A 17483-nucleotide genomic window follows, 5' to 3' on the forward strand; every position below is an offset into this window, starting at 1 on the left:
TATGTGTAGACAGCTCCATTGATCTTAATAGTCAAATTATTTTTATTAAATGTGAAACTAGCCATGTGGAATTTATAAGGTTATTGGTCAAACAAATACACACTTGCATCAAGCAATCACATAACAGTTGACACAGTGAACACCAGCAGACAACAAACAAGCCTTCTGATCTTAAAGCTCTATGTGACAATTAAAGGCAAAGTCTGATTCACACTCCCAATCATCTGGAATTATCTTTGCATTAAGGGTTTTGCGTTAACAGAATTGTGTAATTTATTCTAAAGCTGTGTGCACACTGAACCCTGTTTAATAGTCCCCTTGAGGTTTACATCATTAATTAATGATGTATGGTGACAGCGATCTGCATTATACTCAGGATTGAGATGGTGGAATACATTCCTAATGTTAATTTTGGTAATGACTATCTTGAAAAACTAGGACAATTTTATGGTAGTCATCGGTAGTAGAAGTCAAATCTTCAGAGGAATCTTCTAGGATATGCAAATCGTGAATAAAATCATACAGTGTGCACCCCGCTTAAATGTGCCTTATTAAGGAAAATCATGTTCATCATCTGAGCTGTTGTCACTTTCTGAGAACCCTTCCTCTTCCATTTCATCTTCCTGTTCAAGCTTCTCTTCTTCAGAAATCAAATCTTGTTGGCTGAAAATGTTCACATAGCTCGCCTTCACCAACTGCATTAAATGTCTAAGTTCATAATGTTTCTTTCGAACAAAGCACAGGAGACCTTTGCGTGCAGTGTCACACAGCGTTGAAAAAAGAGCTGAAAAACAAAAAGATACATTAAGAAAAAATACAATACTACATATACAAGCACAAATAAATGAACGTTTAAAGGCTTACATTTTGAACTTATCTCATTAATCAGTGCTTCAAATTTGGACAGCTTGTGTGTCAAGACCGTGTAATGCTGTTTCATCTCCTTACAAATAAGACCTCCCTCTTCCTGAAGGCGTCTCACAGCCATCACCTTGTCGAACACCTTCCTCTTGGTGACAAATGGAGCCGATTCTGAAAGAAGGTTAACAAAAGAGTCACTATATACAGTGCCTGCTCATAAAAAAATTACATAGACTTGTCTTACAGAATAGGGCTATTCAATTTTGTTCCTGGTCAACATTGCATGATTATTACAGGCAGATATGTCTGGTCAGGGTTGGAACTTAACTCTGCTAGTTGTGGCTCTCTCGGAAAATAATTGAATACCACTGTTATATAGAACATACCAGTACTGCAAGGGATTTGCCAAGGCCAAGCAACAGTCTCAGCTGTAAAGAAACTTTCAACTGAGCCAAGCTGCTGGGATGGATCCACTATGCTGTTGTATTGTTCCACTGCAGCAGCTAGCTTCTTTTTCTCCTCACTCCTTCGGAGACGCAAAGTATGGCGCCGCTTGTTGCTATCTGAATAAAATATAAAAAAGTATTAGGCATTACAACACTTTTTTAGCTACAAAAAATACATGCATATGCAATGTGACATCTAATAACAGTTAAAAAATATCATGGTAAATTTCCAATGTTTGTGTTTCACCTGTTTGACTGTACAGACGCTGTGTACGCCTTTTGATGCTGACCGTTAGTCCCTCTATTTCTTCTTGCAAACTTTTCGCATCACCACTCCCATGTCGATCATTTTCTACACGCACAAAAAAGCAGCTTTATGTATTCATCATGCCAATCATAAGAATAATACCAAAACAAATCAAAACAATACCTTCTGCCCATTGCTGTACATCTGAAACCCACTGATGAACAATATCATCATGAAGTGATAGCTCTGTCTTCAATGCCTCCAAGTTGTGTTGCTGCACTTGAAGAGCCTTCTGAGTCTACAAAATACAAAGTCAAATTTAAAAAGTCCTGATTTTCCCGCGCAGCCTCATCCCATGACGCCATACAACTGACGCTTTTGACCATACGTCAACATCCGCCGTTTTAGGGTACCCTTTAACATCGGTAAGATGACATTATCTAATCCTAACCTTACCCCAGACCTAAACCTAATTGACGTTAAAGGTAAAGCGTCAGTTGTATGACGTCCCAGGATCGTCATGTACTGTAACTGACGTTAAAGGGTACCCTAAAACGGCGGATGTTGACCTACGGTCAAAAGCGTCAGTAGTATGACGTCTTGGGATGAGACTGTGTTACATTTTCAGGTACAGCAAGCAATTTCTGAGAAACACTGGATGCTTAAAATCAACTCAAACAAGCACAACCCTCCCTTCACTGCTGTTTTTTTCAGTGATATTCCCTTCTTTTGTAATGTCTCCCCCCCCCCTCTTTCTCTCACTCTCTTCTCCCCCATCATGAGTATACACGGCCCTAATGATTGAAATCTAGAGTGTTGTGATGCTCGGTCTGATCCACTTTCAACAGCATTTTTCCCCCCCAGAAATTGCTTACTTTTTACACCTTTAATTTAGATAAGAATAAATTAGTAAAACCTAAAAATCCTAACTGCAATCTGTGACTGAGAATGAAGTTATACCTTTATATATCTGTTTACTAGAACTTGTCCCAAATTCCACACCTTACGCTTATTCCAGGACATGGCTTGCATTGTTATCATGTCTGTTCTGCCTATAAAATAAATATAAGAAAATGTTATGAGAGGTATACAACAAGTCATTCTGCATTAATCATACCTAATTCAACAAACCTGATTTCGACATGTACTTGCTTGTGACAGCAATTCTGGATAGGAAGCTGTTCACCTGCTCAACTTCCTCACCAATTGTTGACCCAGCTCCTTCCTGGTAGGCCCCACTGTACTTGACCTAACATGTTTTTAAATCCGACAAAATTAATGCACTCAAAATTTCTGCATTCTTAATTACATACTTAAAACACCTGGCAATATACCTCACATTTCCAAGAGTGTGCTTTGGCATGCATCACAGACAGAAAAGGATGCATGTCCAGTAAAGACTGCAGCTCGGGGCACTGTTTAGACACACGTTGGACATAAGGGAAGTATTTGCAGGCAACATCTGAACAGAAAAATTTGATCTTCCCTTGTGACATGTCAGCAAGTTTTTTTTGTAGAAAAAGGGGGTAAGCAAAAATTTCCCCTCGGAACATGTTTAAGGCCATAAGGAAAATGCCATGGCGACAGACAGCAATCTCTAATCCCTCCTCATCCAGTTTGCTGCTTGATTTTTTGGCCAGTTCTTTTGCTGCTGTCCATTGTGATGCGCCACACAATCCTCTTCCCGAGACCTATATCATATCAATTATAAAAATTTAAAAAAATCTCAAAACAAATGCTAAGTAGACCACTCTAAATGTGACAGGACTTTACACCTGATCAATAAAAAAACATTCAATATTTATAGAACATTCACTTTAGCTTTTGTAAAATGAGTTTAGAGATTTCTCAAAAATGAATAATGCTTCGAACAAACAAATCCATCTCACCATGTATTGTACATATTGACTGTGTCGTTTTTTAAGAACATAACATTTAACTCAATCTCCAACTGCTTCAATTCAAGCTAATGTTAAAACAATGAACACAAATATCTCAAGTAGTCATAATGTAAAATGCACATAGCATGTTGTCAGAGGGCATCACATTTCTTCTTATTCTTTTCTTAGCAATATTTTAGTTTAAGGAATGTGTAAAGTTGTTTGAGAAAAGCTGTAAATTAAATTATCCAGTAATATCTGCAAACATAAATCATAATACTTACATGATCATTGTTTTTGCGGACAAAGTCCACAAAGTCAGACACCTCCACATCACTCTGTATAAAAACATGGTCAAGTAGTCCCCTTTTCTCTGTGCTATCGAGGAACACATTCAGAACATACATTAACACATCATTCAAAATTAAGAAAATCACTTTAATTAAAAAAATAAATAAAAGTACCTTGCTGTGTTTTTAAACCGATAGTGTTTGCGATTTCCATCAACACATACAGCTAGCATGTCTGGAGTGCATGCTGGACAAGTGAAAAACTCCTCCTGGCACATCTTTTCCACTGCATATCTTGCTGCAACCCATTCATTAAAACTGTAGCTAAACACATTGGCAGGTATTTTCCCACTCTGCAAAATGAATCACATGTAATACTGGTGTTTTACTGAGTATACCATGATTGATTATATGTAGTATTGAAAGTACTTAAGGATAGTCATAAAGGATAGTCTGTTTAACATCATTTAAGGCTAGTGTAAAGACCATGCCCATTTAAAGTCAGCATAGTCTAAAAAAAGGGAATAATTTTCATATTGAGAAAGAAACCATTTTCTTGGTTAAATAGCTGAATTGAGAATCATATTGTATTTATTTTCATATTGTAAACATTTTCACTATATTAACTATCTTAGTGATTACATATAATATACATGAAAATATTTTGTATTATCTTCAAAGAAAATAGCACGGTAATTTAACTTGCCAGTGGTTAATGATAAAACAAATAAAAAAAAATAATAAAATACTTACTCTACCAAAAAGATTTGTTTTCCCATCAAGCATTTTAACAAATGCTTGAAAAGACATCCCTGGTGATGCCATTTTCATCTCTTGAAACGAGACAAGCACATCTGTTGTGAACAGCAAACTTGCAGGAATGTTGCCAGGCCAGTAACCACTCCTCTGAAGTTTTGACAAAGACGTCTCTCGTGAATGCCCACACAAAGCACAGGACAAATGAGGCATGTTAAGGTTGTAACGGCCTAAATGAGTAAAACAAGCTACATGAAATTACAAGACAATAAGGAAATGGTAATATTAGAAAAAAAATATGATGCAAAATCTTCCTTTCCATTCATAGTGATGAGGATCATGGGCCTGCCTGAAGAAACAAGGACTGTCCCATTACTGCAATCACAAATATGGGCAGGTATTTCTACAGGCAGCAGTCGAACTGTGCAACAAAGAAGATATATTTAAAAACATGATATATTACGAGCACAATAAAACAACAACAATACAACATAGCATAACATTATCTTACCAAGATGTTTAACAGAAATTTGACCAGCTTCCTGGCAGAATCCTGTGGATGGAGGTAAAGGTTGTACAAAACCTGAGACAAGCGAATCCCGATTATGGAGAACAAAGAAGCTACCATGTCTTTTCTCATCACAGCCTGCACAGAGGAAAGGGTAAGGGAGACAGTCCCTACAGCGCACAACAGCTGCACTTGATCTGCACTGTTGGCAGGATGAGGAACTTGCATCCTCTCCTTTCAAAATGTTCTCCACAAGTGAAGATCTAGTTTCTTTCCATCTCTCTTCCCTCATTTCAGTTCTAATGGCCCAGTCATTGGATGCAGACCGAGGTTGATCATCTTGAATTGGCATAAAATTAGCATCACCTTCCTCAGTGTCCAACAGCCTCTTAAGCTCTTCAAGAATGGTATCTAAGTCAAATTAATGAACATATTTAAAAGATTTACATCTAAAAGTATACAACTGTGTATGCACTTAAAAGTCTAATGATAGAATTATTCACATCTATATAAAAAAGTCCATTTAAATATCAACCACAAATCAATATTTTGCTTCAGTGTATACCAGCTGTCTTGGAGGCTTTTGCAGGGCCAACATTCAAGTCATCTTCCATAACAAGCGGACCTGCTAAAAAAAAAAAAAAAAAAAAACGAGGGTAATCATCTTGAATTGGCATAACATTAGCATCACCTTTCTCAGTGTCCAACAGCCTCTTAAGCTCTTCAAGAATGGTATCTAAGTCAAATTAATGAACATATTTAAAAGATTTACACCTAAAAGTATACAACTGTGTATGCACTTGAAATTCTAATGAAAGAATTATTCACATCTATATAAAAAAATCCAATTAAACATCAACCACAAATCAATATTTTGCTTCAGTGTATACCAGCTGTCTTGGGGGCTTTTGCAGGGCCAACATTCAAGTCATCTTCCATAACAAGCGGACCTGCTAAAAAAAAAAAAAAGAAATAAACACATATAGAGATACACATAAACACAGCATAATTTTTATGTAGCTAAACATTATCAGAAATGTCATTGTGGTCTCCTCTTTACTTTACTTAAGTCATATTTACAAAACATAAGCACAATTTTACATAATGTTCAATATTGCACAGCAAACAATTAAGAAGCAATTGCATATAAATATATAGTATGGATTTTTTTGGCTGCCACACATGGAGCATTATACATATATTTAATTTCACAAGATGTAAACAACACTGGTCCAGAAGCACTTCCTGTTTCAGTTTTTTAACACTACATAAAAGCTGGGATAAAATACAACCAACAGAACATTTAAAACTGAATCAAAAAGTTAAACAAACATCTTTAAGATTTTTTCTTTACATGTGAAATAAAGAAAACAGTAACAAACTGAAACAGGAAGTGTTATTGGACCAGTGTTGTTTACATCTTGTGAAATGGTCTATACAGTGAGTACCTTATACAGTACTTACGTCCTACAGCTGCCCTTCTGGCTCTTGAATATTTGTAAATTATTTCCCCTTGGCAGTTCCTCTTTCTCCAGTGAACAGTAGGGGATGTGGGTCGAGGCTGCACATTGCTTTTGGTGCCCAGTCTTTCCTAGGAGCATAATGACAAGCCAACAATTCAAGAAATATCACTTAATGTCTTGTTAGGGTTATTAACTGCATGCTATTGACCAATAAAGTAACAATCATTGTGAAATTAATATTGATTGTGACTTCAACAGGATAATAAACAGGAAATTTTAAGAAAATGTAACAAACTCAATGCTTGTAGAATAACTTTATTTTACCTCTTGAGCTTGTAAGTTTTCAAGGAGCTCATCAGTACTTTTCAGCTCTTCTTCGAACTCAAAGTCCATCATGTGAATGTAGACACTCGACAGATAGAGAAATACTCTTACACAGATTAACACAAAGACAAATAGATAAGGTAAACAGAAAGACAGACAGATAGATAGATAAGCTCTTAAAAGGGCTGTTTGGTTTGTTATAGAGCCAATGGGAAAACAATGAAAGTTATTACAAAAAAAAGTTTATTTAATGATCATATACTATTGACTGTAAATAGTACTGATATTTTAGGTTATCTAAATGAATAAAAATAAATAAATAACTACAAGTTATTATAGTTTTAATTTAATCTTATTTTCAGTTTAGTCGAAGTATTAACATCCTTATTCAGATGAGTTAACTTTTCTATGGCAGTCTAACACAAATACGTTACCAGGTCATAAAGTATCTGATAATGCCCAAAATGATAACGTAGCATATTAGCAGAGAATGTCTAATATTAGCTAACATGCTAACACTTGGTTTTGACGTAGGCCTAATTGGAACCAATTAGCACCATAGCTTCAGGTGTCATTAGCACCCGTCTTGTATATCGTTATAGTATGTCCTGACATATAACAACCTTGATAGACGTGCGAACATGATACACAAAAGTACAATAAATCCATCCATTTCTGTAACAGAACCTACCGTGCAAAGACGAGGTATCGCGTTGGAAAGTGCGACAGGATTTACCGCGAGATACCAGAAAAAGGAAGAAGAAGAAGAAGAAGAAGAAGAAGAAGAAGAAGAAGAAGAAGAAGAAGAAGAAGAAGAAGAAAAAGAAGAAGAAGAAGAAGAAGAAGAAGAAGAAGAAGAAGAAGACTTTTTTTTTGGTGGAATTGCTTTCTTTTACTTTTTATTTTATTTTTAAAAGTTGGCTACAATATTTAAAATGTCTTATAAACCAACAATTATAATTGTAAAAATTCCCTGTTGATTTTGTGTTAGAGTTTTGTTTTGATTGGCCAACATAAGAACCAGTAAAAGCGCGAAATATCGATAATACACGTGATAATATTCTACAGATAACATTAATGGCGAGCTGATAATTATTTTAATAATGTTTCAGGCTTCGAATGTAAAAATAGCCAAACGAGTAAATAGCAGTCAAAAAATTGCTGGAGTTTCCAGATAAAAGTCTTTACAGATAATATTAAAACGAGGATTTATAGACAGCAAAAAATAAATCTATGTAGCTATAGAAATTTGGCTATAAAAAAAAAACATTAATTTAATAGGTTCATTTAATTCTTACCAGAGCTTTAGAAAATTGCGATGACGAAGATCTGATACCGGGCTAATTTGCCTTTTCCGTCTTAATCTGACGCAAAAGGCAAGCTATTGAAATCAACGGAGTTCCTTGATCGTCAATAAAGTGACGCCTAGGGGTACTTCCGGCGTCTTCATACTGACGCATAGAGTTATGTTTTGATTGGCCAACACAAGAACCATGCCGGTAAAAGCACGAAATATCGATAATACACGTGATAATATTCTACAGGTAACATTAATAGCGAGATGATAATTTAATTATTAGAAAAATAGCATACAGAGCAAGCAGTAAAAAATACATTAAACATTATACATATAAATGTGTGTGTGGTTTAATAATTCCCATTTTTTCACAATAAGAAACAGGCCAGATGTATACCAGAGACAATACAATGTTGAATTCACAGTAGACCTAAACAATCATTTAATTATGCATTTTAAAAACGCAAATATATGTATAAGCATGCATTATGGATTTTAATGCTTTGAAGTTGCTGGGGTTTCCAGATAAAAGTCTTTACAAATAATATTAAAACGAGGATTTATAGACAGCAAGAAATAAATCTATGTAGCTATAGAAACTTGGCTTTAAAAAAACATAAATTTAATAGGCTCATTTATTTCTTACCAGAGTTTTAGAAAATTGCGATGACGTAGGATCTAATTTACCTTTTGCGTCTTAATGTGATGCATAAGGCAAGCCATTGAAATCAATGGAGTTCCTTAATCGTCAACTAACTGACGCCTTGGGGTACTTTTAGCGTCTTTATTGTGACTCGGAAGGACCTTGACCATGCTTCAGTTTTTGACGCCCGGGGAGTGAGAATGCGTTGGTATGTAAGATAAGAAAGAAGTATTTGTATCTGAAATTGTATTTCAAAGTGCAGATGATAAATCTGTGTGTTTTGCATTTTTATCTGTGTGTAATGAGTAGGCCTATGCCCGCGTGTACAATGTTAAGCTAGCACGTGTATGAACACGAATGATACTTTGCGATTTCCATTTATTCGTACATTTATTGAGTGAAAAGCATATTTGAATTTTGAGAGATGTTGACTGTGAACTGTGTTTCGTGTAGATTTTTTTTTTTTTTTTTGCTGCCGATTCCATTCTGTGAAAGGATCAACTGTGAACTATGGCGAGCCAGACCATGATTTGCTGAGGGGCCCATACACTGTGCGCTACTGATCTTCAACCGGACCAGTTTTCATCAGTTTGCAAGCTGTGTATGTGTATCAAGCTGTTACTTGATACACATACACTACCCGGGTAGTAGGAAAAAGGCCTTATATAAACAATTAACTTTACACACACATCATCACCTTTCAAGGGAACCAGGAGGACTTTGGACATTTTATTTTTTTCTTTATTTCCATATTTTTGTCTTTTATTTTTTTAATATTTTGTGCAAATCTGAACTAAATATTGTTGTTTTTTTTTTTATTCTTCCATTTCAGAAACCTCAATATATATTTTTGCACTTGAAGCAATTGTTGAGTTTTCATGTACAATAAATGTGCTGGCTGTTAGCTGATTTACGGTATTTGGCCTAAAATTATTTCTATCCTCCTAGAGTCGAACCTAGTTTTGAACATTAAGAGAAATAGAACCCTTGTGTGTTCTATTGACAACTTTAACAGTGTTACATTTATACCACATATTAACACAGACTAATGGGTAATCTATCCAAAGCCACCTTTATTTTTTAATTTAGGCACAGATACTAAACCCAATTTGAGCTAAAACCACAAAACGCCTTGCATATGGTCAGACAAAGGAAATGGGATTGACTACATGTATGAACAGTGCAACATTTTTAAAGAGTACATTGAACAGCAAATATACAAATTATACAATACAAATTTGAAGGAATTTCAATGACCAATGTCTATTTCAAACTTTCAGCAGTGCTGTTATGAAATATAAATAAAATATCTGTAAACAAAATGCACAAATAATAAGGAATAAATAAATAATATACAAACTTTCAAGGACCTTAGGGAACTGTGGAAAAGCATGTTTCAATAAAACGTATTTGTGTAATGCAGTTGCAGTAATTATTTGTAAATAATTAAAGATATTTTAATTGAGCTATGCCATGCATGTCCACATGGTTGTTTATTTGGAAAGTAACATGTAAAATCATATATAGCCCTTGTGTATATATATATATATATATATACATATCTCTGAGATTGTCTGCAATATATTGTCTGCTATATTTTATTTATATATTTCCAAATAATTTTAAATATATTCAAAATATATTCCACAACATATGGAACACATATCTATATGTATAGCACACAATGGCCTGAAAACTAAAATGGAAAGAAACAAAGGGTTACATGATAAGTACTCTCATGTTCTTGCTGATGTTGTACTTATAGGTTATGCAGAGAAGGTACCATCTCACCAACTAGATTGTGTGGATGGCAAAGTTTGGTACATTCCTCATCACGGGGTGTTTCATCCTAAGAAGGGATCATTATTGTCACGGGTGTAGAGAATCGAGGCGAATCAAACACAACTTAATCAAATTAATCTCTCTTGGGATTAATTCACATGGCTTCAACACTCCAAAAGTTCTGGAGCCCACATTCCAGAGTCACGGAACGGCGCCAAGGGTTTGCTTTAGGGGATAATAAAACCCCCTCAGGAGACTTTTTATTGCCCTGCAGGCCCAAGAGATGGGCACTAAACAGGACGAACGTGTCAATATGTTAATGTTTTACTAAGACAAATCGGCTCCAAAATGGTGGAACGAGAGGCTCACAACAAAGACCCCTTTGATCCCCTGACAGAGATGTTCCACAGAACACATCTCCTCGTCCCCCTACGAGTTGAACTCTCAGTAACCTTGCTGTTGAGATCTCTCCAAGATCTCACGCATAAAATCATATAAACTCACCACAGAACAATTCTTGGACCTATAACCAATCATAATTCTTGTTGTTCCTACACTTCATGTGTTATTATGCTTAGATCACATAATAATCATGTAATTGTTGTTAACTATTAACTCTTGTAATTGTTATACAACCATTAGAAGTGTGAATGCCTCGTTTACTCTTAAACGAACCGTATTCTCGTAATTCAAAAGATGGCTTGATTGAAATCTGCGTAAAAGGTTTTGTTTTATGATTATAATTATCATAAGGTTTAAACGATGGTCTTTTGTCTCTCTGCTAAGTGCTGGAGACCAGCTCACAGACCATGCATAAATTATGATAAGCAAGAAGTAGATCCACCTCCTAAAGTCATGCCATTACCTCATAGGCCAAAAGTTTCTAGGAGGTCGGACTAGAGTTTAAGTTAAAGATCCGAACAAAGTACCTCATGTTCAGATTTTTGTCGAGATTTTTGTTCCGTTCAATGTTCCGTGCCTGTTAGATTTTTGTTCGTGTTTGTAACTGTTAAGTTCGTGCCTCTCTCTAAAACCAGCAAGAGAGTGTTCTGTTCGTGCTTATCTCTGAAACAAAGAGCGTGTTCGCATGCTTCTACATTGACTAGACCAAATTCGACCAGCAGACGAAATCCCCCCTTAAGATCAGGGTAATTACAATTCAGCTCAGTCAAGCCATCTGACTCGTCTTACTTTAATTTCTTTCCTTTATTTTCTTTTTCGTAAAAGTCCCGTTTCAAAGTTAAGTTTGCAACGCGCTTCGAATTGGAAAAGACTCTCATTCGCTTGCTCATCACACGTGACCAGTGGCGAAACTTCCATCCCTGCACTTCAAAGACAACAAACCACGCAACGGACCCGGCCGGGAAACCCCCCTTCGACGCGACGCAGACAAAGGGAATTCCCTCAGCCACTCCAAAGCGCAAGTACTCCAGGCTCTAACTGAACTGGTGCTTTAATGTTAATTGAATAACCTCTCTAAGAAATGAAGGTTCAAATTAATGCTTGGTGGTCCCTTCAGGTCATGTCTTACGTGCATATAGAAAGTTGAAACTTTCTCTCACTCTTTCCAACTCACTCTTTCCCTTTCGCGACTGTATGAATGTGTGTGTGCGTGATTATGTTTAGACCTTAGTTGTGTTTAGAATAGCTAATAAAGTCTTCCATATATTTGAAAAGATAAATCTTCTTGTGTTGTGTTTGCACATTTAATGTCTTGTAGCCTACTGTTCGATCTAAAGTTACCTTGCTAAGACATAGTGTTTCACTATAGATTTGGTTATAATTACGGCCCGTTCAAATGAATTCTAAGCGAGTCATTTGCTCGGTTCAGTGATTCGGTTCCATAGATTCATTGCAAATCAATGAATCATTTCCCTTTGAGCTAAATTGGCCTTCGGCCCCCTTAAATACATTTTATGTATATTATTAAATGTTGCATTTGCTACATTTTTGGTGGAGAATGAAAGGAAGTTCAACCTAAATTGTGAACATATATCAAGAAATTATCTTTTCATTTTTGGTTGCGGATGCGAGATCCGAACCGCCGCGAGTCTGTGTGTGACGTATGCGCCGCGCGCACGTTGAATGTTGCTGCTGCTGTTATCTGTGAGTGAAGCTCCCAGAGAAAGCTGAGAAGTCTAGTCTGTCGCCTATTTTGTTTTCTTTATACCTGCATAAGATATAAGACCTCACACTACAATAAGGTAGGAATTAAGCGTGTTCCTTATTTCCAGAAATATCTCGCTATAGCTGATGGACAGGACATCTGCGTGTTCCAGAGTCTTTCAAAGAGCTATAACGTTGTGTGTGTGTGTGTCTGTTTATATCAGTCAGAGAAGCCGAACGAAATCAAACTGCAGTAATTAAAACTAACCCTGTAAGTTAAAATATTTTCCTGACAGAGCGTCAAGCGTGTTCCTTGTCGAATCTAGTCATAAAAGCCATAAAGTTATTTATCTGATCGCAGTGCGTGTTCCATTGCTTCTCCGTGATAAATGCTTAATGCTTTCTGTTTATTTTATTTGATCGCAGTGCGTGTTCCATTGTGATCTCCGTGATACACACTTAATGCTTATCTGTTTATTTTATTTGATCACCAGTGCGTGTCCCACTATCCGTGATCCCCGTGATAAACAGTTAATGCTTTTCTGTGTATGTCTGTTCAATTATTTATCGTGTAAACACTGCGCGTGTCCGAGTGTAATTGAATAGGACTTATTTTAAGTTTTGTCCAAGTAAAGCTTGTTTTGAAACTGAACCAAGTTAGACCCTGTTACTTTGTGTGAAACTAAACCTGCACAAAGACAGAGACGAGATCATCATCATCGCTCTCATACAGCGCACCGCCGCGTGCTTAAAGTTAATATCACTCTCAACAAACTGAGCGAAGCCCCACGTCGTAAATCCAAATACGAGTGGTGTATTTTATTTGAACAGTGTGAAATGCGCCGACATTTCCCGTAATATGATCGATTGTTACTGTACATGTTCTGTGAACATTGAAATGCGCTCACATTGCATGGAACTCTAACAAACTGCTTACCAAGTGCAATTCACGGTTCGCCCACTAGTGTTCGCTTGATCGCTTTAGTTGCTATCGTGACACGGAAGTCTTCCAACACTTCCGGGTGAACTCTGACCCCCTCGAACTTTGTAAACAAACGCTACGCCAAGCTAGGCTAAGCTAAGCTAAGCTAAGCTAGGCAGTTGCTTGCATTGAGGCCTGTGCTAAAGCCTTTAGCATCAGTTACTATTACCAATACTAACCCCAGCGGTTAGCTATAGTGTCTGTTTGAACAACATTAAAGTGATTTAACCATTTAGACACCTAATCGATCTTTTCTTGTTTCTTCTTTTAACTTCCTCACAATTTTCTTTAAAGTTATCAATATTCTTCCTGAAAGGAAAATACTGATTTACCATTCTTAATTATTTTACCTGCGTTTTACTTGAAAAAGAAAATACTGGTTTATGATTATTAATTGTCAAATTTCGAATTTGATTTTAAAGAACGAGAAATTGCAAAATTGAGATTCTACCTTTCTAAACAGATCATTTCTAATGATTTCTAGATTTATTTTTTGTAATAATTCTGATTGCATAATTTTCATAATTTCTACATTTCTCTTTGAGATCTAATCACTTTATGTGAATGAGTCTTTGAAATTGGAGAACTCTGAAAGTAGAAATTTGAAAGTTATTATCCCTTTTGCAAAAATAGTGTTAGACTCAGATTTGCTCATTATTGTCATTGCGTTTTATACTTTCTTCTTGTTGGTTATAACCACTATATTGGAATAATTCATTTGCGTGACGCTTCAATAGGAGACATTACCATCTCCATACGAGTTTCAAATAAACCAGAGACAATCGTCTTTTACAAAGTTTATTTGTGTGTTTAGTTGTTCATCAACTATCAATTCTATACTCGTAGTAGATCTAAAGGTAGCGGGATCCAACCTCCTTGCTTCATTTCCTCCTCATAACGTCTTTCCTGTTCTGTCCTGCTTTATTCCATCTAATTTTGCACATTTGTCGGGAACAAACCTGGAAGAACCATCAACCAACTCTAAAAAGAGACAAATATAATCTTTCCCAACAGATTATTAGGTATTTGATTTTTAATCAAACCCTCTTGTGTTCTTCTCACTCTCCCTGCATTTGTAAACGCAATTTAAACTTTGACATCTTATCCAAGATCAATTAACAGAGACAAGTGTTGAGCAAACTCCGCCTTTAAAGCATCCCTGCTGTAAGCCCTGCTGTAAGCGGTCCAACCGAAGGTGTGTGTGTCAATCCTGTCAAACTCAGAAAAGAGGTATCAGCATTATTATTGTATTATTTTTCATTGCAAACATAATCAAAAATATTGTTTACCTTTCTGGAAACAGATTGTCATTGATAGAAACATTTATGAGAAATTAATACTTTCCCTAGTTAATAATTTCCTTTTTGTTTCGTTTCTCTCTCATTTGAAATTGGTTGTTAACTTTTCTCTCTTCTTCTCTTACTCAGTTGAGCGAAGTCCTCACCTCACGAGTTGAAACCAGCTTTCCAGTGATAGAAAATATTCACAAAAAAATATTTTCTCCCATTGAAACAAAAAGCTTTTTCCATTTGAGATTTGTTTTAACCTCTTTCTTTTTCTTTCCTTTACCCAGTTGAGTGACGAGATCTTCACATCCCTAGCCTCACTGTGTACACTTAGACCAACACCTAGTCATCACAACACTTCACTATTGGTGCACACTTACTGAAACTACACTCAGCTGTGCAACCACATATAGGCTTATACGACACAGATCTGTGTCAGTCTCTTCACCAAGCGTGCCAACATGTCGTGGACTACAAACCCCACTGCCCAACGGGAAGACATGGACGCCTGGCATTACAGACTGCCTCACACCAAAGACAATCGAACTGTTATTATTTTTAATAATAATCATAATTCTGAGAAGATTCCTGACACATGACTCAAGCCAGAACCAAAACCATGTGGAACTAACCAAAATAACCTGTTCCCTAAGCAATGCCTTCACAGCCCAGCTAAACCTAAGCCACCAGCACGTCACCCACCTTCAGGAGGAGCTGACACGTGCCCAAAGCCGCATAGACAAGCTGGAAGTGAAAGTCCAGGACGACCTCAAGACTACAGAGTTCCTGAGAGAGCTGATGCACACTCAACACTGCAAAGACCAGCTCAAAGTGTCCGAAGCGGAGCAAGAAACAAAGACCCAAGTTGACAAGCTCCAAGAAGCCCTTGCAGTCACTGAACGTGACAAACAAGAGTTAAAGACTGTCCAGAAGCACCTGGAAAACCAACTCCAGTCTGCTAAACATCAGCTAGAGAAAGCCAAAGCTGACATTGAAAGTAAGAACTCTAAAATCACTGCTCTGGAAGACCACCTGCAAAGGTGCAGCGTTGAAATAGACCATCTGATCCAACAGCGAGACGATGCCAACGACGAGCTCTACGCGGTCAGAGATGAACTCCAACATGTCTTTACACAGAAACCAGAGCCAAGAAGGGAGAGACCTCCTTCAGCATCATCACTGCTGACCAGAACAGAGTCCTCCATCCAAGAACTGTCATCCTACGGAAGAAGTGAATGGCCACACCCCAAAACGTCAGCGGCCTTCACCACAGAACTCTTCCCTGTCAACAAACAAAGAGAGATCATCCAGCCAGACTCCAAAGCTGCACCTGGAATGACCTTCAAAGATCTCAACCAGCTGGCTAAGAACATCACCCAGTTCGACCCGAACTCCACGGAGGGCCACAGCATCCAGGCCTACCTCCAAGATATCGACTTCCTCCTAGAGGTGAGACCCCATATGACTGACAGAGACATTTTATACCTCCTCAGATCCACATCCAGTCAAGAGGTACGAAGCGTCCTAGACCGGCAACCTGCTCATGTCAAGTCAAACTACCAGCTGCTACGTGAGATCCTGATTAAAGAATTTACAAGTCCAGAGTCAGAACACGGTGTGTTAGTCGCCTTGGAAACCAAACAAGGTCGTCAAGAGACTCCCCAAGCCTATTATCACCGTTTCCGACAAGCCTACTTCGGTGCACATAGCAAACCTGAATCTGAAGAGGATCTGAACTTCAAAACCCTCTTCCTGAGAAACCTGCACCCAGGACTGAGTCGTCATCTCGGCATCATGGCCTGCCCAGTCACAATGACGCTTCAACAGCTACGTGACCTGACACACAAGGCCTACATCAAACAAAAGATGACTTCAAAGAAAGGTTTGAAAACATCCACAGTGTCAAACTCCAGCAGCCAAGACACAAGCCTTTCACTGGAAGACACCCAGTGGCATGACAACTCCACAGTCCTTCATCAGGAGCACAGAGAACGTGACTCCCATGCCGATGACAGCTACCACTCCAACCACGTGAAAAGTCATGGGACCCACCAGAAGGAAACAACTGGAATCAACGAGTGCATCCAAAAGCATTCTATGTGGGTAAGCGACAACGAAACCCACCTCCACACCACACTGAGTGTGTCCAAGAACACGACAGTCTCCCCTCAGAAGACATGGAGCAACTACTGAGTCGACTGCAAGTGTTCTTCAAAGACAAGCTGAACACAGAAGACCAGTGATCACCTTGCACACCTTCCTGAGACGACCACCTGTTCTACAACAACACAGAACAAAGTGGCCTCTCACAGTCAACCACTGACAAACACCCAGAGGTACCAGAAACACCATCCTGGGTACCCATCACACCACAAGCTCCAAACTCAAGAACCATCTGTGTGCTACAGCCACAACAGTTAGCACAGAAGTCAGACTGTCTGTCACAACCAGAAGGCATCACAAGTGGAATGCAACAAGGAGACCACGTTTTGCACTACAGCTTCACGCATCCGTGCCAAACCACCTCCCAATGTCTGCCAGAGAACTTCCTGCCTTACTGGACTGACCCCCAGCAGATCACAGAAGATCCCTTTCCAAGGCAAAGATGTGAC

At 37.7% G+C, this 17483-nt stretch overlaps 1 protein-coding gene across 1 annotated transcript; it reads right to left on the reverse strand.

The window, feature by feature from the left end:
* Positions 1-140: 140 nt before the first annotated feature.
* Positions 141-4705, reverse strand: LOC148970926 (uncharacterized). Its single transcript, XM_089122698.1, has 11 exons — positions 4478-4705; positions 3899-4077; positions 3719-3812; positions 2889-3245; positions 2686-2803; positions 2515-2606; positions 1738-1852; positions 1555-1659; positions 1248-1424; positions 865-1032; positions 141-784 (listed from the first exon to the last, which is right to left on the reverse strand). Exons 1-11 carry the CDS (start codon positions 4691-4693, stop codon positions 552-554), a joined length of 1854 nt encoding a protein of 617 aa, XP_088978824.1. The 5' UTR covers positions 4694-4705; the 3' UTR covers positions 141-551.
* Between the last annotated feature and the right edge of the window lie 12778 nt (positions 4706-17483).

This window comes from Pimephales promelas, chromosome 18 (genome assembly GCF_988280905.1).
Source record: "Pimephales promelas chromosome 18, fPimPro1.hap1.1, whole genome shotgun sequence".
NCBI classification, from domain to species: Eukaryota; Metazoa; Chordata; class Actinopteri; order Cypriniformes; family Leuciscidae; genus Pimephales; species Pimephales promelas.

Excerpts from the sequence above, each read along its gene's own strand:
- LOC148970926 (XM_089122698.1), bottom strand. The coding sequence starts at position 4,693 with ATGCCTCATTTGTCCTGTGCTTTGTGTGGGCATTCACGAGAGACGTCT. Across the intron at positions 3,813-3,898 it reads CGGTTTAAAAACACAGCAAG|CACAGAGAAAAGGGGACTAC; the intron begins GTACTTTTATTT and ends GTTCCTCGATAG. Across the intron at positions 1,033-1,247 it reads GCAAATCCCTTGCAGTACTG|AATCGGCTCCATTTGTCACC; the intron begins GTATGTTCTATA and ends ACCTTCTTTCAG.